This window comes from Mesoplodon mirus (genome assembly GCF_964341445.2).
Source record: "Mesoplodon mirus genome assembly, chromosome: 2".
Classification (NCBI taxonomy): Eukaryota; Metazoa; Chordata; class Mammalia; order Artiodactyla; family Ziphiidae; genus Mesoplodon; species Mesoplodon mirus.
In genome coordinates this window covers 196,833,448-196,858,146 of record NC_138977.1, presented here as the reverse complement: position 1 = coordinate 196,858,146, position 24,699 = coordinate 196,833,448, and the positions used below count along the sequence as shown (strand labels likewise).

At 40.8% G+C, this 24,699-nt stretch overlaps 1 protein-coding gene across 4 annotated transcripts; it reads right to left on the bottom strand.

Moving 5' to 3' along the window:
• Positions 1-537: 537 nt before the first annotated feature.
• CEP55 (centrosomal protein 55) lies at positions 538-24,386 on the bottom strand. Of its 4 annotated transcripts, none has more exons than XM_082630178.1 (9): positions 24,288-24,386; positions 22,070-22,264; positions 19,235-19,510; positions 16,974-17,042; positions 7,318-7,468; positions 5,623-5,936; positions 3,893-3,964; positions 3,099-3,224; positions 538-1,694 (listed from the first exon to the last, which is right to left on the bottom strand). In XM_082630178.1, exons 2-9 carry the CDS (start codon positions 22,250-22,252, stop codon positions 1,494-1,496), a joined length of 1,392 nt encoding a protein of 463 aa, XP_082486304.1. In that variant the 5' UTR covers positions 22,253-22,264; positions 24,288-24,386; the 3' UTR covers positions 538-1,493. The 4 variants fall into 4 exon arrangements, with proteins under 4 accessions (XP_082486304.1, XP_082486305.1, XP_082486306.1 ...); XM_082630179.1 differs by having other exon boundaries at positions 3,914-3,964; XM_082630180.1 differs by lacking the exon at positions 3,099-3,224.
• Positions 24,387-24,699: the final 313 nt, after the last annotated feature.

Here is a 24,699-nt window from a genome sequence, read left to right as displayed (position 1 = left end):
AGACTGTGAAGATGGAGCTGCATTTTACTATCACTGTGTCACTAACATCTAGCCCAGAGCCTTGCGTGTAGTTGGCATTTAATAAACGTTTGGAGAATGAACATAAAGATGTTTGCCGAATTGGCACAGCATGGATCCATGGAACAGGTGGAGGGGTTTGATAAGGTAGAACTTCCCAGACCAGAGGGATGAAAGAGACTAGGTGTGTTCTGCCATTTCTGTAACTCAAGGAACATCCCATTACTCCAGTTATATCACTTAAGGATACTGAGTTTGGAGAATTCATAAGGGTTTTCTGGTGGACAGAAAACGGGCTTTGGAGTCGACCTGGAGTCTGAAATCCAAGAATGTCTTTTTTTTATGATTATGGGCATTTTGCTTAAACTTTCTGAGCTTCATGCAGTTTTTGGTTCCAAGGTGTCCTTAACCACCTTATCATCTTACACTGTATGTTTATCTGTAACTCACTGGCACCCCTCTCAGGGCAGAAATCTTACAATACCTGTCTATATACATATACACTCCTCAGAGCAAAACTTATTATATAATTTTATTCTTTTCTCCTCTACATTACTAACAGTAGCCCAGTGTTAAGCATTTTAGAAAACCTGAAGAAATAAAAAATTTCTTGGTTTACACATGCATGTATAAAAATATATATTCAGATAAGCAAATATCTGCTCATTACATCGCCCAGCTTTTAAGAGTGCCAAAAATAAATAAATAAAACACCTGCAAATCAAAAGAGGGGGCTAGGTGGTTTTGTCAAAATTCATTTTAACAATCTTAGCTAACCAACATGTGCTAATGAAATTCAAGTTAAAGTTATAGCCAGTTAACATTACAGAAAATATTGTGTGTGGCTACTAAGGAGTATTCCTTAAACAGAATCTGCTTTGTGCTTAGAACACAGGTAAGTTTAGTTTCAACAGTAAGCAGCAATAAAGATCAGGCAAATCCCCAACTTTTCTAATAACCGCTTTATCATAGAAAGGAAAAAAAAAGGAAAAAAGTATCACCATCTTTTCACAATGGACATCAAAATCAGAACTGTAGGCTTAATAAGTGCTTGGATTAAAAAATACTAACACAATAAGATCCCTGGTTAATTACTTTTGATTTTTAAAAATCCACAAAACATAAAATAGTTGCTTGTTGGTGTAACAAATTTGACCCACAAGCAATAACCTGAACTACCTTTTCTCCAGCAAGTACTTTAACAGTGCAAAATGTTAGTCATCTCAGCATTCAATGCTCTCCACATTCTGTCACTAAAGCCTCAAGATGAACCATTGCAGGGAGGTATCACTGCCAAGGAAATGAAAATCAGGCAAAAAATAATAATAATACAATGATTCACTCCTATGCCAGAGTCTCAAAAGTATATAGGCACATTCTGATCTGAGGTGAAATAAGTAATTCAAAATGTCCATAAGCTAACGTAAAATACAGTACTGAATCTTTTGACACAAAAGCAAAGAATAAGTATATTGTTACTTAGAACAGTATTCAACATGGACAAGTAGATCTCGATGTTCGGTGGCTGGATACTGGATATTGCACTTGGGACATTCCACCAGGCTTTCATTTAGTGCAGCAGTAGGACTTTTTGGTGAGGCAACTTTTCCTCTGTTTTCAGTCTCTCCTTGGAAGGTGACTAATGGCTCTGTGAAGGCAAACTCACGATGCTGCTTCTGAAAAATAAATGTCAAACGAATACGGTTTGTATAGATGGCCTACCATCCAGTAACTGCTCCACAGGTACTCCAGTTGCTTCAGCCCTGTAGACAGATTTTCTTCTCAATCTCTCTGGTCACTGGTATTATGGTGGTAACATACAAGGTGGTTATAAATCACCCAAATTACCCAGGAAGTACTAGGGTTGGGTGTTTACTTAGATAGGTTTTATTAAAATGATTAGAGCCAAATGTAAAGGTGGGCGGGTGGGCAGTGCTGACAAAGTTTGCTAGGTTTGTAAAAGAGGGGTAACTTCAATAATAAAGAACTACATGGAATTAAGAGCAGCAAAGAATTTTAGCAGGTCAAACAGGTTATACACAGAAATGACTAAGATGCTGTATAACTCCTTTGTGACTTCCCTATTTCATGATTTTTTCCCTGAGGAATTTAGAATAGTCAGTAAAGCTTAAAAATGAGTACTTTACAACATAATATGAAGATGATGGATGGTAGTAACACAAAGAAAAATACAGGAAAATTATGGATCCTTTTGTATACCCTTTGGCTTCCTATACTTTGAAAAACAGTCATCAACAGGAATGAATTATAAATTTCAATTTCAAATATTATAAATGGTCAATATCAATGACATAAATAGAGCCAAAAATTTATTTTCTGTCTTTTATTCATAAAGAAATTACAAATGATTTTAACAACTGCTATTTTCTCTTTTGAAAACTGAGGAATTCTGTTTGTAACATTTCACCATCTGCAAATATTCTGCAGTACTAGGATGATATACGAAATGTGTGCTAATGGGACATAACACAACACAGACCCTAATAGATTTGGTCCAAAGCTTATTAACAGGATGAAAATAGGTAAATCAAAAACCATTTCCTCACAGAAGCATGTTATTTAAAAGTTAATGTTTAAAAGATTATGTGTTCAGGGTAACCCACAGAAAGTACTCAACTCAATATGCCTAAAAGAGAGTATTAACAGTAATAGTCCATTAGCCCTAAAACCAGCATTTTTTTCTTTCTTTCTTTTTAAATAGAAAAGAATAGTTTCAATTCAGGATCTACAACTGCCCTGCCTTGTCTCCTGTATCCCCCAGGCCAGGCACTATTTAGTGCCTTTAGAATCACAGAGCCCAGGGTGGGTGGGGAATGATCCCAGGCACCGGTAATGTTATCATTACCAAGAGGCCCATAATGTCCCTGTCTAGTCCTCTGAACTGATGCTCAAAGGGCAGTTGCTTCAAAAGAGGCAGGGGATTTGATCTGATTGATTTGAGAAACAGCCATTCTTTAAGCTGTATCCTCCTACTTCAGGAAATGGTTTTACATATAAATAGAAAGATGGCAGAAAGAGAAAGATGAAATTAAGTTTTAGTTTAACCATTCCGAACTCACCAAGGATTCCAACTGTGTTATTTGATTTCTTGCTTTTCGGAGCTCCTTAAGAATTACATGCAATTGATGCTGCATATTTTGACGGTCAAGTTTTTCATTTTCAAAGTCTAAAGTACGTGCTTGCATCTAGAAAAAATGCCCAAGACGGGACAATGACAGCTAGTATATACTGTCTAGTTTTCCTGACTGGATGCTTGCATTTTTTTTTTATTAGCACAAGAAGCAAACATGTACCATTAGAGCAAGAATTCCTCTGAGCACAATGAGATGTTGATAAATGAAAAAGCTTTGTCCAAGGAGCAAAACCAAAGCTTGAGGTATAAGTGAGTGAGGAGCAGGTTAAGAAGTTGCTGGTTAGAATTTGTCCTCCCCATCCTCCTTTTTGTGGGGAAGGGAAAGAGATGGCTGTTCCCTGGTTTGGAATATACTAAAAATCTCTGGTGTCTATTCTGAGAATAACTGGTGTCTCTTTGAGTTCCACTTGAAGTTACCAAGCAGCCCTATTAGGGACATCTGGTCAGACTAGCAGCCATTTAGGGAAGAATAAAGTTTGCTAAGACAAACATCTACCTGTCAAGAAAATTGCCATGTCACCTTAGAGAATCTGGTTTAGCCTAAAGATAGTAATGGGAACATATGGCTGGCACAGATAGTCACTTTAAATATTTTGTTAAAGTTTTTAAAAAACATTTTCTACAACTTGCAAATGTTTCTTCACAGAATAGTGTAAACATGAGGAAAAATTCCATTTTCTAAAGGGTTAAATTGAATTTAGAAGCAACCCCAATAAATACCTGTTGTTCCAACACAGTTACCTTTGTCTGTTCCTCTTGCTGCTTCAACAGAGTCGTGTAAAGAAACTGGACCTGTAGGATGTAAATAGAACCAACACTGTCACATTAACATTTTATGGTTTGACCTTGACCTGAGATGCATGACAGGTTCACATTTCTAACCAGGGCAACACCTGCTCTTCTGGGCGAGTCCTTCCAGCTGTGGTTGGGCAACCTATCTATATAAGCAGCTGAGCAGTACTGCCCAGGCCAAGAGTTCCCTGCAGCACAGACTGAATGTTGATAAAAAGCACTAAACCGCAGTGGACACACCCACTTTCCTTTAGGTCCTGACATCCACTAATATTTCTGAGTAGGGTAACAGCTGGCAGAGCCTGGCCACCTCAGCCAGAGTAGGAGCAATCTTCTCAGTCACTTCTGCATAATCTTTCATAAATATCACTGCTTGCACCTGCAGGCAGAAGTAAGGGTGGTAAAGACTAAGAAGGCAAATATTACAGACTATTTTTTTCCCTCTCTCTCAACTTTTAGAGGATTTTAAAAATTACTATTTTTTTTCTTAAATTAATTTATTTAATTTTTGACTGCGTTGGATCTTCATTGCTGCATATGGGCTTTTTCTAATTGCGGTGAGCGGGGGCTGCTCTTCATTGCGGTGCACAGGCTTCTCATTGCAGTGGCTTCTCTTATTGCAGAGCACAGGCTCTAGGTGCGCGGGCTTCAGTAGTTGTGGCTCGTGGGCTCTAGAGCGCAGGCTCAGTAGTTGTGGCTCACAAGTTCAGTTGCTCCACGGCATGTGGGATCTTCCCAGACCAGGGCTTGAACCTGTGTCCCCTGCATTGGCAGACGGATTCTTAACCACTGTGCCACCATGGAAGTCCCCAAAATTACTATTCTAATAGTAGCAATAACTAACATTTACCTAGCCCTTTAATTTACAAAGCACTTTTACATTCTCTCAGTTGAACTTCATAAAAGTCCTATGAGGTGAGAAGAGGTTGTTATATTTACTATTATTAATTTGACACAAATAACCTGCAAGTCAGAGAAGTTAGCTGACTTTCCTCAGGCCACACAATTAGAGACCTGGTATGGACCTCAAATTATGTTTTTTCCATTATTTCATGCTGCCAGGCAAAATTTAAATTAATAAGTTTCTGTTGAAGTAGTATTTAATTCTAATAATCCTCAGTAATGCCAACGTTACTGAGACGGACATCCTGGATCCAGCTGTGAGCATAGTGAGAACATGGAGGGCATCTGGTAATTAACGTGAGCCAGTGTCATCACAATCTCAGTGCCAGCCTAGGAATCAGCCTTGATCCCCCCTTAACTTACCCTCTTTCAGCTTCTCACACATACCTAACTCCTCCTCACTCAGCTTTTGTGTCTGTGATTTCCTCCCACTAGGAGGGAATTCCTACAGTCACCCACCTCGCTGGTTCCTTCTCACCATCAGCTTTGTCCAAATACCATCTCCTCAGTGATGCTTCCGCTGGCCCCCGATTTCTCTTGGTCATATTACCCTGTTTTATTTTCTTTAGTTTACTTGTTTATTTAGGTATTTGTTTATGGTCTGTCTCCCTTCTAAGTACGAACTCCTAGGAGGGGGCAGGAACTTGCATTGCTCCTTGCTGGTTCCCAAGTAGTTAAAATAGTCCCTGACACTTAGTAAGTACCATGAAAATTCTGAATTATAAACCATGGAAAACCTTGCTGGTTAGACTCACCTGAGATAAGAGCTCTTCAGATCTCTTCTTCTCTTCTTCAAGTTTTTCCCTGGCAAGATGATTCTCTTCCTTGAGCCTTTGTATTTTCTCTGTTTCATGCCTATCGTCTTCCAGATGTTGTACATCTGCCTTTCTTTGTGAACACAACAGCTGATTTAAATCTTGCACTTCTTTTTGGGTTTCTTCAAATTTTCTTCTAAGTTCACTAAGTTCAAAATTCAACTGAGTTGTTGTTTGTCGTTCCACCTCAAGATCGTTATTTGCATTTGCCAAGAGATGGTTGTAATATTTTTGCTTTTCTTCTTGAAGATAACCTATGACAAACACATCAGGGCACAACTCAGTTTATAAAAGAGAGAATTTTCCTGAAGAAATAAATGTAAATATGTTTCTATAAACAAGATCACATTTATTTCCTCACCTTCAAAAACGAAGAGTCAAGAGATAGGGAACATGGCTGATATTTGACAGAACAAGAAACAGAAGTTCAGGTATACTACTTGAAGTCACAAAATTAATAAACAGAAGAACTAGAAACAGTAATATAATTATTCTGAGGGAGGGAAAGTCCCTAATGTCTAAAGAAAACAAATCAACAAATAGGGCCATTAACTCATTATTTATAGATATGGAGGTAATTACCAAAACCAAAAACAGAAATGTTTAAAAGCAGCCCTGATGGGAGGAAGAAATAGGCATTAGGATGGGATGGGAAAGGTAGAACAGGGTCTTCTGTACTACTATTAAATTATTTTAACAAGTGCTTATATTGCTTTGATAAAACACAGAGAGAGAGAGAGGGAGAGAGAAAAGGAAAACTATATTACCCGAGAAAAAGACATAATTAAAATCCTACTTTTATGTGTAGTAAACTTATAAAGGCATTACAGTAGTAACTTTGTCCCCTTAGGAATAAAAAGCTTTCAATTATCTCTAGAGACATTTCTTTTATACTTTTTTAGCATTAGTTTCCTTTTCAATATTCACATGTGAAGCTCTAAGATTATGAGTTTTGCTGGCCTTTCATTAGCCTTCTCTCTCTATAATTTAAGGCTCCAGTCCCACGAAGGCTGTCAGTCATTCTAAATGAGTGCTCCACACAGGGGGTTTTCTTTTCCTGGCTCATCACCTGGAACTGCTGAATCTATTTGTAAAATGAGAATAACGATCCTTCCTGCCCCACCTCATAGGCTTCTTGTGAAACGCAATGGAAATCAGTGTCAGAGAAGCTGCAGACCACTTGGCAAAAGAGACAGCATCAATCAGAAGAAACTTCACCTCAATTCTAGGGTGAGATTCAAATGATTGAAGAATAATGTATAAAAATGTAATCTTTCTCCTGGGATTGATATGAATAACTGCTAAAGGGAAGCTGAGTAAAAAGATAAGGTCAGCACTGGGGGAAATAAAGTTGGAGAAGGACTTTGAAGGAGGGGAAGGATATGTAAGGTGGAGAAAACTTAATGTGCCTTCAGGGCTGCAAGATCCCTTTACCCTGTGACTTATGCCCTTTGGTATCAGAAAACAATGGGAAATGAAACAGACTGGCTAAAATGGTATTTCTTACTTCAGGGCTAGCAGACCTGCTCTTACTTTACTTTATAACACATGTCTATAAGAATCTAAATTTGATGAATCTCTCCTTTTGAAAAATGTCAGGCAGGCCAACCCTAAAGAACATTTTTATACGAGTACCTTCTGATTCAGTCTTTTTTGTCTCCTGTGGGAGTACATGAACAGCTGTTTCCAATTTCTGTTCCAACTCAAAGATCTTCGCTAAAAGTCCTTTTACGTAGACCTCTCGCTGTTCATCATACACAAGCCATTGCTGATTTTTCTCCAGAGCCTCAAAGTGAAAATGAAAGCAAATCAATAATAAAAACCCAAACTCTTAAAATGGACAAGGGAGCCCAAGGGATGCAGTCTTTTCCAGCACACAAAAACTCTACAGCTCACATCATAGAATGATTCTAGGCAACCACTGTAAAGCTCCTGACAGAGAGACACATTCTAAGGCCACACACCTTCAGAATACCTAATAACATGGCAAAGTCACATCTACATGGGGTTAAGTTCATTTGTCTGCTATTTCCTATACACAATTTGCTTTGTGTCTGTGTCCATGTCATTCTCTGTAAACAGAATGTCTTTGTGGTAGAGGTGGAGATGCACTGCTCAGATATTCTTTTAAGAAAGAGCTATTTCTTGGGGCTTCCCTTTGGTGCAGTGGTTAAAAATCTGCCTGCCAATGCAGGGGACATGGGTTCGAGCCCTGGTCCGGGAAGATCCCACATGCTGCGGAGCAACTAAGCCCGTGAGCCACAACTACTGAGCCCACGTGCCTAGAGTTCATGTTCTGCAACAAGAGAAGCCACTGCAATGAGAAGCCCGGGCACTGCAACAAAGAGTAGCCCCCCCTCGCCACAACTAGAGAAAGCCCGCGTGCAGCAACAAAGACCCAACACAGGCAAAAATAAATTAATTAAATTAAAAAAATAAAATAAAAAAGAGCTGTTTCCACCCAACATAGGGCTCTGCCTGGGAGCTCTCCACAAGGTGGACAGAGGCTCTCTCAGGTTTGCATCCTGGCCTGACGGTGCCCCTGCCCAGTCCTGCTGCCTTCCTGTTCCTGTCACAGATGTCACTCCCCAATAAACTGTTTGCACTGCTAACTCCATCTCAAACTTAAATACCACCCTTTCTCCTTATCACCAATTTTCATCTTCTACATCTTTCAGAACTCAAAAATCCCAAATTGGGACTATTCATCTGGTTTGTATAGGGGCTTATGAACTCAGTTGTTATATATACATATGTCTACATATTTTAAAAAATTATTTTACCAACCATCTTCACCTTTTTTCTGTGTTTGCTGTTTCTCTCAAATAGATAGTAAGCTCCTTGAAGTGGCAGACCATGCTTTTCCAAGAGGATTCCCAGCTTTTGCATACAATGTGTAGTCAAGAAATTATTTGAATGATGGGATAATATTAATAAAATAAGCAGTGTCTGTTTAAGTTAGCTGGTAAGAGGGAAAGTGATTCACTTTACTGTTACTGCTAATATTATTTTTTCATTTCAGTTACATCTTTCCAACAAGAATCTAGATGATGCCTTACCAGCCACCGAGCACAAGCTGGAAAATTTTATAAAATCACATCTACATTTTCTGTGGATCATACCACCTGATCTGTGGCAAGACATTAGCAAAATATTCACATAAGAAGCTACATTAAGGGCTTCCCTGGTGGCGCAGTGGTTAAGAACCCGCCTGCCAATGCAGGGGACACAGGTTGGAGCCCTGGTCCAGGAAGATCCCACGTGCCGTGGAGCAACTAAGCCCGTGTGCCACAACTACTGAGCCTGCGCTCTAGAGCCTGCGAGCCACAACCACTGAGCCTGCATGACACAACTACCGAAGCCCGCACGCCTAGAGCTTGTGCTCCGCAACAAGAGAAGCCACGGCAATGAGAAGCCCTTGCACCACAAGGGAGAGTAGCCCCCACTCGCTGCAACTAAAGAAAGCCCACGCGCAGCAACGAAGACCCAACGCAGCATGCATGCATGCATGCATAAATAAATAAATAAATAAATACATAGGGCTTCCCTGGCGGCGTGGTTGAGAGTCCGCCTGCCGATGCAGGGGACGCAGGTTCGTGCCCCGGTCTGGGAAGATCCCACATGCCGCGAGGCGGCTAGGCCCGTGAGCCATGGCCACTGAGCCCGCGTGTCCGGAGCCTGTGCTCCACAACGGGAGAGGCCATAACAGTGAGAGGTCCACGTAGCGCAAAAATAAATAAATAAAATAAAATAAAATAAAATAAAATTGAATGAAGTTTCATATCTAAAAAAAAGAAACTACATTAACTTTAGTGGATACAACAAGGTAGAAGATATGGACAGAGGTGTATAGATTTATGAAATTTCTTAATGAAAAATTCTATTGATATTTTGATTATTAACTAGGACAAATTCATATATCTTCTGATTCTAACTCTCACTTCTCTTAACTACTGGATCCTTGCAAATTCAGTCAAAGGCAAAGCCAAAGGAGCCTGCCAGGGCATCCCCAGCAACTGTACGTACCTCCTCCCCCTCATCCATACCTCCTGTTTTGCCAGTAACAGCTTTCATTGTTGTTATTGAAAGCAGGGCGTAGACTCAGGTTGAAAGCTAGCAAAGAAGACAATTCACCTGTGGGTACTAGAGGGAAAAAAAGTCTTGAAATTCTTACACTGTAGCACCAACATGCAATGAGATTATAACTCCTCTCTCCTTTCCAATCTAGGTCTTCAGTCCAAGAGGATGGGACCGCCCCCCTTTCGTTCTATGTTACCGGGAGGCTGGGGAAATAAGTCTCAATTACTATTTGTGTAAAGAGAGCATGCACAGCTAAATCTGATGTCACATGCATAAAATGTTATGGATGAAGGGCCCCAGGAGGAGGCGTACACAGTGATGCTAACACCCCTTCACAATGGCCAAGCTCATTGGTACTGAGCCCTCTGTGCCTGCCGCCCATGCTATCACCTGTCTATCCCCACAGGAATACCTGCTTGTGCAATGATTCACTGTTGGGTCTTGGTAAACCCTGATCATTTGGGGATTTAGGAATCCTCATTTGGAGGGTGATTTCCCCATTGAGAAGAGCAAGAGAAGATGCAGCCATGACCAACAGCTTTAAGTCAGTTAATACAACGATAACTCAGTATTTTGAGTTAAAATAGTGACTGCTAATAAGTTCAGTTCAATCTCTTCCTCAGTCTCCCAAAGTGCTAAATTGTTCTAATTGTATTAAATAACTGAGAATATTTTAAAGCTTCAGAACACCACTTGCTTAACTGTAGCTATGTTCCCTTAGGCTGACATTAAAATTGTCCACCATCTGCCGCCTCCCATCTCTTCAGGTCGCAGCCTGGCCTTTCCTCTCCTCCACTGCTGCCTTGTTGTCTACACAACTGTGCACACCCTCTGTGCCTCTTCCCTCTGTACAGAGTGCCCTAGAACCCCTTCCTATGTTACCTGCCCACTTAAATACCACATTTTCATCAAGTTCTGATGAATCCAGGCTTGTCTTTCAAGGCTTCTCACCATAACTGTCCTCATTAAGCTTCCTCTCCTTCCTAAGCCAATAGTGATTTTCATGTCCACTCAATCTATTTGGCATCTTATACTCACGACCTTGATTGCTTCTTGATGATACTTCTTATTGTAACTACATCCTGAGCCCTCTGGACAGCTGAGCACAGGCTTGTTTAGGTACTTTCTTTCACAGTTCCTTGCTTGTGTTCATTGTTTCTGTAGCCAGTGGCTGCCTGATAAATGTTTGTGAATGATGTTGACAACATGGGGTGGGGAAACAATGGCTACAAGAACCAGCAAGCCTTGTAGCCCCAAACCAGAGTTTGTGAGTGTTCAGGGAAGATGAGAGGGCAGGAAAGAATCTAGCAGTTCCTTACGCACAGTAGAACAATACATTTAGAGTGATTCAAAAAGAATAAAACATTTTCAAAAATCGATTACTCATTAACTAAGTAATGCGTAATGGAACTATCACAACCATTTCTATAATCTTACAAGTGTATAATATGTATCCTTTGTGTCATAATTCATCCCAGACCTGTTAGAATTTACTATTATCAATGATGAAAGTGTGGCAGCCAGGATGTGTAACTTCTTAACCTTCAGGGCTGCCAGAAAGAGATGGCAAAAACACAAAGTTCTTAACAAAAAAGTTGCATGGTGTAACTCTACTGAAGTAACATATACATACTGGAATACATTTTCAGAAGTGTTCAATTCTTTATGAATCATCCTGCATTTGTTGTAGGTACACTGTAAAAGGAGGGGCTCCTGCCCCCCGCCCCGCAATCTCACTCTATAAGGGTGAGATGGGATAAGTGGTAAGAATATACTGGAAGTTTTTGGTCAGGGCATCTTCTTTCAGGTAGGAATTTTCATCCTTTAAAGATACAGGCAGGGGGCTTCCCTGGTGGCCCAGTGGTTGAGAGTCCGCCTGCCGATGCAGGGGACAAGGGTTCGTGCCCCGGTCCGGGAAGATCCCACATGCCGCGGAGCGGCTAGGCCCGTGAACCATGGCCGATGAGCCGGCGCATCCGGAGCCTGTGCTCCACAATGGGAGAGGCCGCAACAGTGAGGCCCGCGTACCGCAGAAAAAAAAAAAAAGATACAGGCAGGGACTTCCATGGTGGTGCAGTGGTTAAGAATCCGCCTGCCAATGCAGGGGATGCAGGTTCGATCCCTGGTCTGGGAAGATCCCACATGCTGCAGAGCAACTATGTGTCACAACTACTGAGCCTGCACTCTAGAGTCCACGAGCCACAACTACTGAGGCCTGTGCACCTAGAGTCCGTGCTCTGCAACAAAGAGAAGGCACCACAATGAGAAGCCCACACACCGCAACGAAGAGTAGTCCCCGCTCGCCACAACTAGAGAGAGCCCGCGTGCAGCAACGAAGACCCAACACAGCCAAAAAATAAATAAAATTAAAAAAAAAAAGATTACACCCCAAGAAGTAATCACATATTAAAAAATCCACCTGCCAATGCAGGGACACGGGTTCGAGCCCTGGACCAGGAAGATCCCACATGCCGCAGAGCAACTAAGCCCGTACGCCACAACTACTGAGCCTGCGCTCTAGAGCCCGCGAGCCACAACTACTGAAGCCCGCACACCTAGAGCCTGTGCTCCACAACAAGAGAAGCCACCGCAATGAAGAGTAGCCCCCACTCACCACAACTAGAGAAAGCCCGCGTGCAGCAGTGAAGACCCAACGCAGCCAGAAGTAAATAAATAAATAATAATAATTAAAAAAAGATACAGGCAGTTGAGCTCTATGTCCAAAAAGATCTCTATATAGGGAAACTCTAAGTCTAGAGAGTTCCTCCAACCTTTGCTAGGCTGCTTCCACAAGTATCCTACAAACTCATGAGCAAAGCTTCCAGGTATGGGGCTTAAAGGATTTTCAATGTCTGTTCTCTATAAAACTAGGAAATGGATTAGGAAGACAGAGGCAGCCTCCGGAATCAATGACTTAGTCCAGGGCCCTCCCCCCAGCCACTCTTCTCTCTGCACCTGTCAGGCAGTTATAACATTAGTTTTCCTCATATGGCTGAAGAGTTCATTTATCAAGCGGAGATACTGTAGAGCCACTCTGTTTTATACACTCAAATTTAACTGAAAAGAGATGTAGCACTGTACGACTCAAAAAGCACACATATATCCTAATACTTATAAATCATTGTTAGATGCTAAAGATACCTAACTTTATACCGAATTTAAAATGTCTGTATTTAAGCAATATTTTAATATAAATAATTTAAGTCAACTCTGGATGGTCATGAAAATTTTCTTCTTTTAAATGAATCTGTCTATACATTACTTAAGTAGGAGAAACAAAACTATACTGGTTTAAGATATGAGAGACAATATTTTTTCTTTTTAAATATGGACTGCTTCACGAATTTGCATGTCATCCTTGCACAGGGGCCGTGCTAATCTTCTCTGTATCGTTCCAATTTTAGTATACATGCTGCCAAAGGGAGCACGAGAGAGACAATATTCTAAAGGGCCACGTGATGGCGATGTTACTTCAGTAAAGTAGTAAACACTTCTTTACTCCTGACCTCACTGACTCTTTGCATCTACTCTTTCATTTCTTTATAGAATCAATAATAAATGAATTTGATAGCTATCAGTGAATGCTGACATTATGAGTTTTGTATCCTTAGAGTCCTCCTCGCATTAGTTATCTCCTCCAGCTTTGTGTCATCTACACATTTGTTAGACATGCATTTACCATTTCCATCCAAGTTATCAGTAAAAATACAGAACAGGAGTGGGCAAAAGTGAAGCCATATGGAATGCTACTAAAGCTCTTCCTCCTGCTTTGGCAGGGATCCATTAAATATTCCTTGGGCAAAAACTCTAATGTACATTGAAATGTTAGCCTATACTGGAGGAAGAAAAAGTGTGCATCAATTGACAAAACCGGAATATGGATGGTAGAATACATACAAGTATTGTGTCCATGTTAAATTTATTAAAGTTGCTATCTATACTGGAGTCATGTAAGAGAGTATCCTCAAAAAAAAAAAAGTATCCTCATTCTTAGGAAAATACATTGAAGTATATAGGCTTAAAGGGCTGTAGATATATGCAACTATTTTATGGTTCAGAAAAAAATACCGGACTTCCCTGGTGGCACAGTGGTTAAGAATCCGCCTGCCAATGCAGGGGACACGGGTTCAAGCTCCGGTCCAGGAAGATTCCACATGCCATGGAGCAACTAAGCCCATGTGCCACAACTACTGAGCCTGCACTCTAGAGCCCTCGAGCCACAACTACTGAGCCCACGTGCCACAACTACTGAAGCCCATGAGTCTAGAGCCCATGCTCCACAGCAGGAGAAGCCACCGCAGTGATAAATCGTGCACCACAACAAAGAGTAGCCCCCCGCTCTCTGCAACTAGAGAAAAGCCCACGCGTAGCAACGAGGACCCAGTGCAGCCAAAATTAAAAAAAAAAAATTATATCTGTGTGTGTGTGGATGGGGGTGGGGATTGAAAGAGAAAGAGTATCAAATGGGGTAAAATGTTAACAATAGTTCAATATTTTTTTTAATTTATGTATTTATTTTGGGCTGCATTGGGTCTATGTTGCTGCGCACGGGCTTTCTCCAGTTGCGGCGAGCGGGGGCTACTCTTTGCTGCAGTGTGCGGGCCTCTCATTGCAGTGGCTTCTCTTGTTGCCGAGCACGGGCTCTAGGCGCGTGGGCTTCAGTAGTTGTCGTGCATGGGCTCAGTAGTTGTGGCTCGCGGGCTCCACAGAGCAGGCTCAGTAGCTGTGGCACACGGGCTTAGCTGCTCCGCCGCATGTGGGATCTTCCCGGACCAGGGATTGAACCATGTCCCCTGCATTAGCAGGTGGATTCTTAACCAGTTAGCCACGAGGGGAGTCCCAAAAATAGTTCAATTTTGGTAAAGAGTATGTGGGGTTCTATGTACCATTTTCCATTCTTGTAACTTTTCTGTAAATTTGAATTTTTTCCAAATAAAAAATGTAAAATAATTATTATTTATCTTCCATAATTCTATGTTTAAAAAACAGATTTTCCGGGGCTTCCCTGGTGGCGCAGTGGTTCAGAGTCCGCCTGCCGATGCAGGGACACGGGTTCATGCCCCGGTCTGGGAAGATCCCACATGCCGTGGAGTGGCTGGGCCTGTGAGCCATGGCCGCTTAGCCTGCGCGTCCAGAGCCTGTGCTCTGCAACAGTGAGAGGCCCGCGTACTGCCCAAAAAAAAAAAAAAAAAAATCAGATTTTCCTTTTTTTTTTTGGTCTCCCTGCATAGCTTTTGGGATCTTAGCTCTCCGACCAGGGATTGAACCTGTGTCCCCTGCAGTGGTAGCTGACAGTCCTAACCACTGGACCACCAGGGAATTCCCTAAAAATCAGATTTTTAAAATCAAGAGCAAGAAATGCCTATTAAAACTGACTTTTAGCTATTCGGTTTCAAAGTTACTGACACTGGAGAATGTTTACAGCATTAACTCTGTGTAATTATTTCAAAATATCAGCCAGACCTAAATGGTAGCTGAGGAATGATACAGCTCGGCCTTAAGATTATTTTAGCATAACAAATACTGATTGTTAAAATAGGTGGGCAAACTTCTACAGGAAGTTTTGTGGGAGCTTTGCAGAGGGTATAGGATTAGCATTGCTGAGCTCCCCAAAGCCAATACTGTGACACTGCAGACTCTGAAGAGTGAGATTTCTCTGTCCCTGCTCCTAAACCCTCCAACTATAATTCTCCTCCTGATCTAAAAGATCTGTTGAGACTCCAAAGGGGTAACCAGAGCTAAACCACCTCTTGCTCCCCAAATGTAATTTAATGGTTCTTAAAGGGTGGTCGTCAGACCACTAACAGTAGCAGCAGCACCTGAAGCTTACTGGAAATGGAGAATCTCAGGTTCTGCCCCAGACCAATCGTCATTACATAAAAATAACTTCAGTTGCTCTTTGAAGCAGTTAGCACTGAGAAGCCTAAAAATTACCCGAGTTTAAGAAAACAGAATCTATTTTCAGGTACTTTGCTAAAAGAGACACTAGTGAAATTCAAGAAACTTTGCAAGATTCCATTTAGTCATTCTTTCCAATTTTGTAGATGCTGGGGATAGTATATGACATACAAAAAACTTATTTTGATAGTATTTTAAGAATTATGTTTCTTCCGTATTTGTTACCTCTAGGTAAATTACTTTGATAAGGGTATGTGGTACCGTCGTACCCAGTTATACAGACACTCAACAGATTTAAATTCTTCTTTTGAAGATCAAATAGACCTCAAGGTACACCTACTAGATAAGATAAAACAGGAATCTTAAGAGCATACCTAGATCAGGGTAGACATGCCAGTAATATTTCTAGAATCACAATATCTACCTACTGACCCAATAATTAAATCAAGAATTTCATACTTTGTATATCTAATCTTAAAACTTGAAAAAGTACAATGTGAATAGTAGTCCTGTGTCCCCAATTTATTTAATTTCCAATGAAATTCACCAATCCATTTAAGACATAAGTTTGAATACAGCTTTACCATATATCTAAAATAACCTCATATCAAATTCTAGAAAAAAAAAACATTGAATACACAAAGAATGTGTTTCCTTTTCAAACTATGAAAACAAACCCTGGTTCCAAGGGAATAATTTCAAACTAAAGAGTACATCTTGCATGGATAAACAAAAAGAAAAAAAACACTACAAGTTAAATTACATTATAATAATAAAATAGTTGAGCAAATTAGATTTAGGTGAAGAAGGGATACTGTTGAGGTATTTGGTAAAAATGGGTGATTTCTAGGGCTTTCTATCCTAAAGAGTCCATACTTAGAGGAACTGGCCCTCTTTTTTATTTTATTTATTTATTTATTTTTTTCTGTACACAGGCCTCTCACTGTTGTGGCCTCTCCCGTTGCGGAGCACAGGCTCCGGACGCACAGGCTCAGCGGCCATGGCTCACGGGCCCAGCCGCTCCACGGCATGTGGGATCCTCCCGGACCGGGGCACGAACCCGTGTCCCCTGCATCTGCAGGCGGACTCTCAACTACTGCGCCACGAGGGAAGCCCGAACTGGCCCTCTTGAATGCCTGGAAAGAGACTTAAAGGTAGTAACCTAGAGAGATGATCTCAAACCATTCATTTCTCCATCTCCTCAAAAGATTTTTTTCAAGCCACAGCATTACTGCTGTCAATTTCCATGAAATTTAATAGTAAATGAAGTAGTCCTCTTTAGCCATAACTTAATAAAAGAAAAAAGAACTTACATCTTTCAGCTGTATTTCCATTTCATGAATATTACTCATTGGTGAATTGAAGCAACTTGTAGCCACAGTCTACAAGTAAATCAATATTAGTTAACATCATAAATTTAACAACAGAAGTTTCCTCATTATATTTAGTTTCATAACAGTACAGTATACTTCACAGGGGCATCCCAAAATCCAGATCTGGTATATGCCAGGTGATGGGTAGCAGAGCAGAATTAAGATGTCCTGGAAGCTTTCTAAGCGGATTGGAAACCCTGAGATTTCATATCTAATTTGATGTCTGAGGTCACCTGGACCCGAGTATAGCCCTCAATGTATATGAACAGCCCACTGATTTTCACCCGAAGGAGACAAAACAGCTGGGCTATTTAAATGAAATCTGGAAAATATTAAATTGGCAAATAAAAGATAAAAGTTGTTTTCTAGAATTATATTTGTATTAGCAATAGTATTAATTAGTATTCATTCATATAGAACTCAAAACATAATTTGTTCCCTCTTTTTTCTTCATTTTCTCATAGAGGAAAAAAAAGAGGGGAAGTAGGTGGTAAGGTACCCAGGCTAGTCAACAAAACTCATAAAAAGCTGTATTTCAGTCTTTTAACAGCTATAAGGAAAGAGATGTATGTGAAGGATGGCAAAGAAGCTCAAAATATTTTTTTCTCCAAAGATGTTCTAGCCACCCTAGTATGTTGCCCTTTCTCCCTCTCTATTTAGTCCTTCAGGTAGAAACTATGACAGAGATAGTTCATCAAATCCCTTTCCTTTCTCCCTGGGCACATTGTGGACTACATTCCCCAGACTTCCCTGTGGTTAGTGAGGTCATGAGACTGAATTCTGTCCAATGGAACGTGAGCAAAAGTGAGATATGCCATTCCCAGGCCTAGACCTCACACGCTCCCCCCAATTCTCCACATGCTCTCTAGCCCACACAGCTGTGTATAGCGGATCTGGTGGAGGACTGCACCCTGAGGGATGGGGGAGCCACTAGAAGGAAGGAACGGGGATCTCTGAATGCCTATGTGGAGCAAAGCCTCCTCCACTCCAACCTGCACTAGGCTGTGACATGAGGGAAAAATAATCATTTGTCATATAAGACTCTGAGATTTGGAGGTCGGTTGTTAGGCAATTAGACATGCTGACTAATACAGAAATGAGTAGTGGGTATTCCACAATTATTATAAGAATACATTTTTTAAATTATCATTTCTACCAAGATTTACATTTCCACCTTCAAAAGTAAAGAAACTAATTCTTGAGCTTTAAGTAAAGGTTTAGTCAACCACGTAGGATCTGACTATAATGTTTCATGAGCTTCAGTTCTATGAAAATTCTCTAGAAAAGCTTAACCTCTTTGAACTCATCTGTAGAAACACTCAATTGCCCATCTATGAGAGTACACATAAATTATAGGTACTCTAAAGGGGAGATAAAGTAGAAAGACCCTTAACATCATTAACATATTGTATCTGAAAGCCGTAGATTTTCTTCTGTAAGTGGTATTAATAGTTGTAGTATTAGTATTATTCAAATGTCCAAATTTCCAAAAGGATCAAAGGTCTGATCAATAAGAAACCATTTATTTAGCACTTACTACATGCCAGGCACTCTGCTAGGCTATTTACACATATTGTAACATTTAATCTCCAGTATTCTTACCCTGATTTTACTGATGTGGAAATTGAGGTTTAGGAGAGGGGTCTGGTGAATTCTAGCATTGTGTCCAAGGCTAGAGAGGTTAAGGAATTTGTTCAGAGTCACACAGCTAGCAAGTAGAAGAACAAAGATCTGAACTCAGATCTGCCTACCCACAAATCCTTGCTCTTTTCGCTACACTAGTGACGCTAAAACAATAGAGAGAGAGAAAAAGTATGTACAGTTAGGAAAAAAGCATACTTGATATTTTAACTGGGTATCTCAAATAAGAAAAACAACCAAAAAATGAAGCCTATTGTTTTCACAATACAAACTATAGAAAAAAGAATTCAACAAAATCTTCCTGGCTGTTGTAGATACACAGCAGATTCTGTATTCTGAATACTCCCTTGCATAAAACAATGGTGTGGGGAGTGGAGGGAGCCATATTACCTATTTTTGCTTATGGAGAAGTACCAGGCTATATTAAAAAAAAAGGAACCTGTTAGTATACTATACTGTTTCACCATTTGCCAAGCATGTTTTAACAAACTCATTCTCCATAAGAATTACAAACTGTATCAGAAAAGATTTTAAAAATCTGGGTTTAAAGAAACTAGTACCTGTAATAAACAAAGTGTATCAGCTTTGCCTTCAAATTCAGCAAGTCTTGCAGTTGTAGCAGACAACTGTTTTTTCAATACATCTGTCTCTTCAGACAAGGATTTCAACAGCTGTTCCTTCCTTTCACCTTCCTTTGTTTTCTCTTCCAGCTGTTCAAGCAATGCAGTAGTGCTGTGTCTGGCTTTCAGCTCGTCTCTGAGTCGCTGTATTTCTTTGTCCTTCTCTGTGAGGCAATAAGCATTCTTCTCTCTCTCAGCTTCAAGGACTCGAATTTTCTAGATATAAACCAAGAATCTTAGAACAAGGCCAGGTCACGAAAATAAACACGAAAAAACACGAAAATAAACAGTACATTACAACAAGCATTTATGAAGTGTTTATTATGTATCAAGTCAGCATTATACCAGATACCAGGGCAAAAAAGATGAAGCCTGGGAGGGGAGTCTGGGAGAGAATGGATACATGTATATGCATGGCCGAGTCACTTTGCTGTGCACCTGAAACTATCACAGCATTGTTAATCAGCTATACTCCAACATAAAATAAAAAGTTAAAAAAAAAAAAAAGATGAAGCCAAGGCCTTAGGCTCAGAGAAATCAGAGAGGTAAACCAATATATTAATGCAATATGGTAAGTGCTGTGGTTAAGATATATAGAAAATGAATGGGACATGGACACAGAAAGGAGAGATCAACTCTGTCAACAGTGGTTAGAGAAAGCTGAAGAAAAGCTGGCTCTCACCTGAGTATCTGCTAATCATTCCCCCATCATGCCAGTTCTAATAATCTTAAAGGCTAAAAGTGAGTCACACAAAGAGATACATGCTCACTGATGAACTTGAAGCAACAGAATTTAAAAATAACAAAATGTTCTACCCGGATAAAAGTGCATTCATAAACTTGCTTTTTGTTAATAAATGATTTGGTGTCAAATCTAGAAGGTGGGGGCTTCCCTGGTGGTGCAGTGGTTGAGAATCTGCCTGCTAATGCAGGGGACACGGGTTCAAGCCCTGGTCTGGGAGGATTCCACATGCCGCAGAGCGACTAGGCCCGTGAGCCACAACTACTGAGCCTGTGTGTCTGGAGCCTATGCTCCGCAACAAGAGAGGCCATGATAGTGAGAGGCCTGCGCACCGCGATAAAGAGTGGTCCCCGCTTGCCACAACTAGAGAAACGCACAGAAACGAAGACCCAACACAGCAAAAATAAATAAATAAAATTAATAAACTCCTACCCCCAACATCTTCTTAAAAAAAAAAATCCTCTAAAAATGTTTAAAAAAAAAATCTAGAAGGTGATCTTCAAAGGAGTGTTCAACATTTTCAAGGATTTGAGAGATAAAGAAGACATGTTTGTTAAACTCCTGCTGGCATAAGGGAGAACGCATCAATAGAGAGATGACAGAAAAAGTTAGCAGAATGGCTTTACATGCTAACAAAGGAAAGACAACATAAAACTAAAAACTTGCATTTGAGGGTGGGGGAGAGAAACAGTTGTTCAAATAAAGATGGGGAAATTGGGCTTCCCTGGTGGTTGAGAGTTCGCCTGCCGATGGAGGGGACACGGGTTCATGCCCCGGTCTGGAAAGATCCCACATGCCGCGGAGCAGCTAGGCCCGTGAGCCATGGCTGCTGAGCCTGTGCGTCCGGTACCTGTGCTCCACAACGGGAGAGGCCACAACAGTGAGAGGCCTGCGTACCGCAAAAAAAAAAAAAAAAAAAAAGATGCGGAAATTGAGTTGGACAGTTGCATGAAAATGATGAGGGAATTTTCAGTTGCCTACAAGCTTAAGACAAGACAGTAGTATGATACAGTTACCAAAAATCCAAATTCAATTTTAAGCTTTCATAGAGTATATCATCCAGATTACAGGAAATAATAGTACTGCTTCAACCTGTGTTTGCCACTGTACGCAATACTAGGTACATAATTCAAGAGGGACATGAACACACCACAGAGTGTTCAGGAAAGTGACCAGGAGGAGAAAAAGCCAGTAAAGCTGAAGAATATGGGGTTGGTCTACAGAAAAGTAAGAGGAAGCAAGATTTCCTTGGATATCTGAAAAGTTGTCAGTTGGATAAAAAAAAAAATAGACTTGTTCTGTGTAGCTTTAATTGACATAACTAGAACAAACGGGTAGAAGTTACAGGAAGTTAATTTCAAATTGATTATAAAGGGGTTTTGATAGCCAGTGCTTGTCAGAAGTGGAATGAACTGGAAAGAGATCTCTCAGGAAAGCTATTAGATTCCTTCACCAGATTACAAAATAATCTTTATGTCTAAGAATTGGTGATATGTGTTTAAAAAAATGTGTTAAAATATGTTAACACATATTATGTATTTTTAAAAAATAATAAATATGTGTTAAAAAATAATAAATCATTTGGTTTTATGATGTGCCTATAAAGTAAAATGTAAAGAAATCCAATGATATTATTTAGTACAGATCATTTATTTTCTATGAACAATAAAAGTACTTTTGCAAAATAAATTACAATCAAATTAACGATTAAATTTTAAATCCTTCCAGTTCTAGCAAATTCCTAACTGCTTTACAGACTATATCATACCAAATTGTAAATTAGGGAAATATATTTAACAGAAGACAAAATGCTAATATCTATGATTTTACCTTAAAAAAACTGAAAACAAAGATTACTTGTAAAGCAGCCAATATACATGATTAAATGGGTTTTTAAACATTCACATTAAAAGCTAAATCCCAAAGTTGACATTAGATTTGTTTTTTACATTTAGTGAACGTAAAAACTACATTATATCATTATACTTTCTCATCTCCTACAGCAAAGCTTACTACAGTTTAAAGGGTCTTACCTCCAAAAGTCTGTGTCTGTCTTTATCAGTCAGCTTTCCTTTTCCGCTTGCAATTTCATCCACCGATGTTTTTAAGGCTGCAATTTCTCCCCTACATTTTTCTAATGCAGCTTCTGATTTGGAGTTACTAGGCTTTGGTCCCCATTTACTTTTAATTGAATCTTTGGGACTTCTGGAAGACATCTCTGAAAATGTCTGTAAAAATAAAAATACAGTTATAAGTCTGAGTTTACAAGGTCAAATCTCAGGTTTGAAAAGTCTAATAACTAATTTGCTAAACAGAAGAAACTTTCTATCTAAATAGAAGTGATATAGCCAAACCAGTAGGGTATGGAACAGGGACTGGGGAAGGCTTCTAGCGTGCTAGTAACACTATATATTTTTAAAGTCTGGGTGGTAGATACAATGGGGAGTATTCAATATGTCAACTTGTACTCTTGTGTTTGTGCAGGATTCTGTATGTGTGTCATACTTCAGTAGAAAAGTTTCACTTAAAAAAAATGGAGGGACAACCAATGATTAAACCATTAAATGAAGCCTGAAAGAAGTAGATCACAATCAAAGACAAATTTTAACCAAGGGCTTCCCTGGTGGCGCAGTGGTTGAGAGAGTCCACCTGCCGATTCAGGGGACACGGGTTCGTGCCCCGGTCTGGGAAGATCCCACATGCAGCAGAGCGGCTGGGCCCGTGAGCCATGGCCGCTGAGCCTGCGCGTCCGGAGCCTGTGCTCCGCAACGGGAGAGGCCACAACAATGAGAGGCCCGCGTACCGCAAAAAAAAAAAAAAAAATTTTTACCCAAGAATAAAAAGCTAATGATAAATAATGTAATTCTGAATATCTAGACATTGAAACGTCATTACCTGACATAATGGTGCGTCCTCTGTTTTATAAGCTAGGCCTAGTTCAGATCTACCTTAATAATAATAGTCAGCTGAGAGAGCACCGTGGGCAGAAGTGAGAAGAAACCAATATGAGGCATTTATAGGAAAAAGAAACAATATTCACAGAATTCAGGAATGACAGGAATTAAGAATAAGGAGTAAGGAGAAGTTTAGCATATTTGCTAATAGTATTAGATGACATTTAACAAGCAAGGGTATAATATAAACTCTAGGAGCAAAATACATAGCAAAAAAAATAATAAAATTATTATTTTATAATAATAAATATATTTATTATATAATAAAAGTAGTTTTAATTAGGGAGGTTAAAAAGCATTTTTCCACCTATGGATCCCAAGATAAAATAATGGTAATGTGACTAGGGAATCGAGAGGAATATGATACTATTCATGCATTCAAAAAATATTGGAGAATTTAATTTACCAGACAGCATATTAGGTACTGGGTATACACTGACAGAAAAAAGAAAGAAAGAAATGAAAGAGAGACATGTCCCTTACATAACGGAACTTTCGATCTAGCAGACGCGGCAGGCAATAACAAACAAATATAGATTCTCAAGTTGTAAAATAAATGTTATCCAGGAAATGAAAAGTACAATGATAAATGATACCAGTAACAGTAGAGGAGACCTATTTAGACACCTCGGTGGAGAAGGTTTTTCTACGGAAGGGACCTTAAGGGTCATCCTGTGTGGACTCAGAGAGCCTGAAAATACCAGAAGTGGGTAAACTGAGTTGAAGAGACCATCTATCACAAGGATAGCCCTGGAGTTTTGCCCATTCTAAGGTGAAAGACTAAGATAACCAGCAAAGGGCACGACGCCTCTATTACAGGTCACGTCGTCTGCAAGTGGAGGCAAATCTTACGAAAACCCTCACAGAAGATCTCAAGTGGGAAGACAGGCAAAGAAAAACTGCAAAAACGGGCACCTTTTTTCTCACCCCCACTCTGAAGATGTTTGTAGAACAGACATGAAAGTGCCTGCTAATCCGCAAAAAGCTGTACTAACGAAAGACCTTGGCCAAGTCAATCGAACTCCCTGCGCTTGTCTCAAAGAGGAGGATAATACCCGCCGCAGGGCTGAAAGGAGGGATCGAATCGGCGACGGCCGTGAGGCACCCAGCCAGGGCCAGGAACCAAGTGAGAGCCAGGGAAACGCGACGGGCACCCGGGAGGGCAGAGATTGAGCCCCAGCTAACGCTATCTCCCACTGACCACGCCTCCCTCGCGGTCTCGCCCGACCCCCGGGCTGCGGGCCCTGGCCGCCCCCGCCACACTCCGCGGTCGCCCCCCCCAGCAGCCAGCAGGCACCTGAGGAGAAGCACGGCGCCTCACTTCGGCCCAGTGTCAACCGCCGGCGCGGGAGCCGCTTCCGGGAGTTTGAATCCCGCGGCTGTGGGGTGGGGCACGTCACTGCCGGCGGGGGTGAGGCACGCGCGACGGGATCGCGGCTCTCCGATTGGCTGCGGCCTCCGAGGGGCGGGGCCTGGAACCCGAGGGCCGACGGAGTGCGGGCTGGAGACCCGCAGAGCCGGGGTCGAAGGGTGGGGCTGAGGCCGAGAGGCGGGCCCGAAGACGGGAACGCTTTCGTCGGACCCGCTACCGAGTTCTGGGACTTTCTCAACGCTTTTCTGAGGTTTTAGACCTCAAGCTCGGTGTTTCTTTGTAAGGAACTGATTTGTGTTTATCTGCTTTGGGGCTGAAGCGAGATAACCCCAGTGAC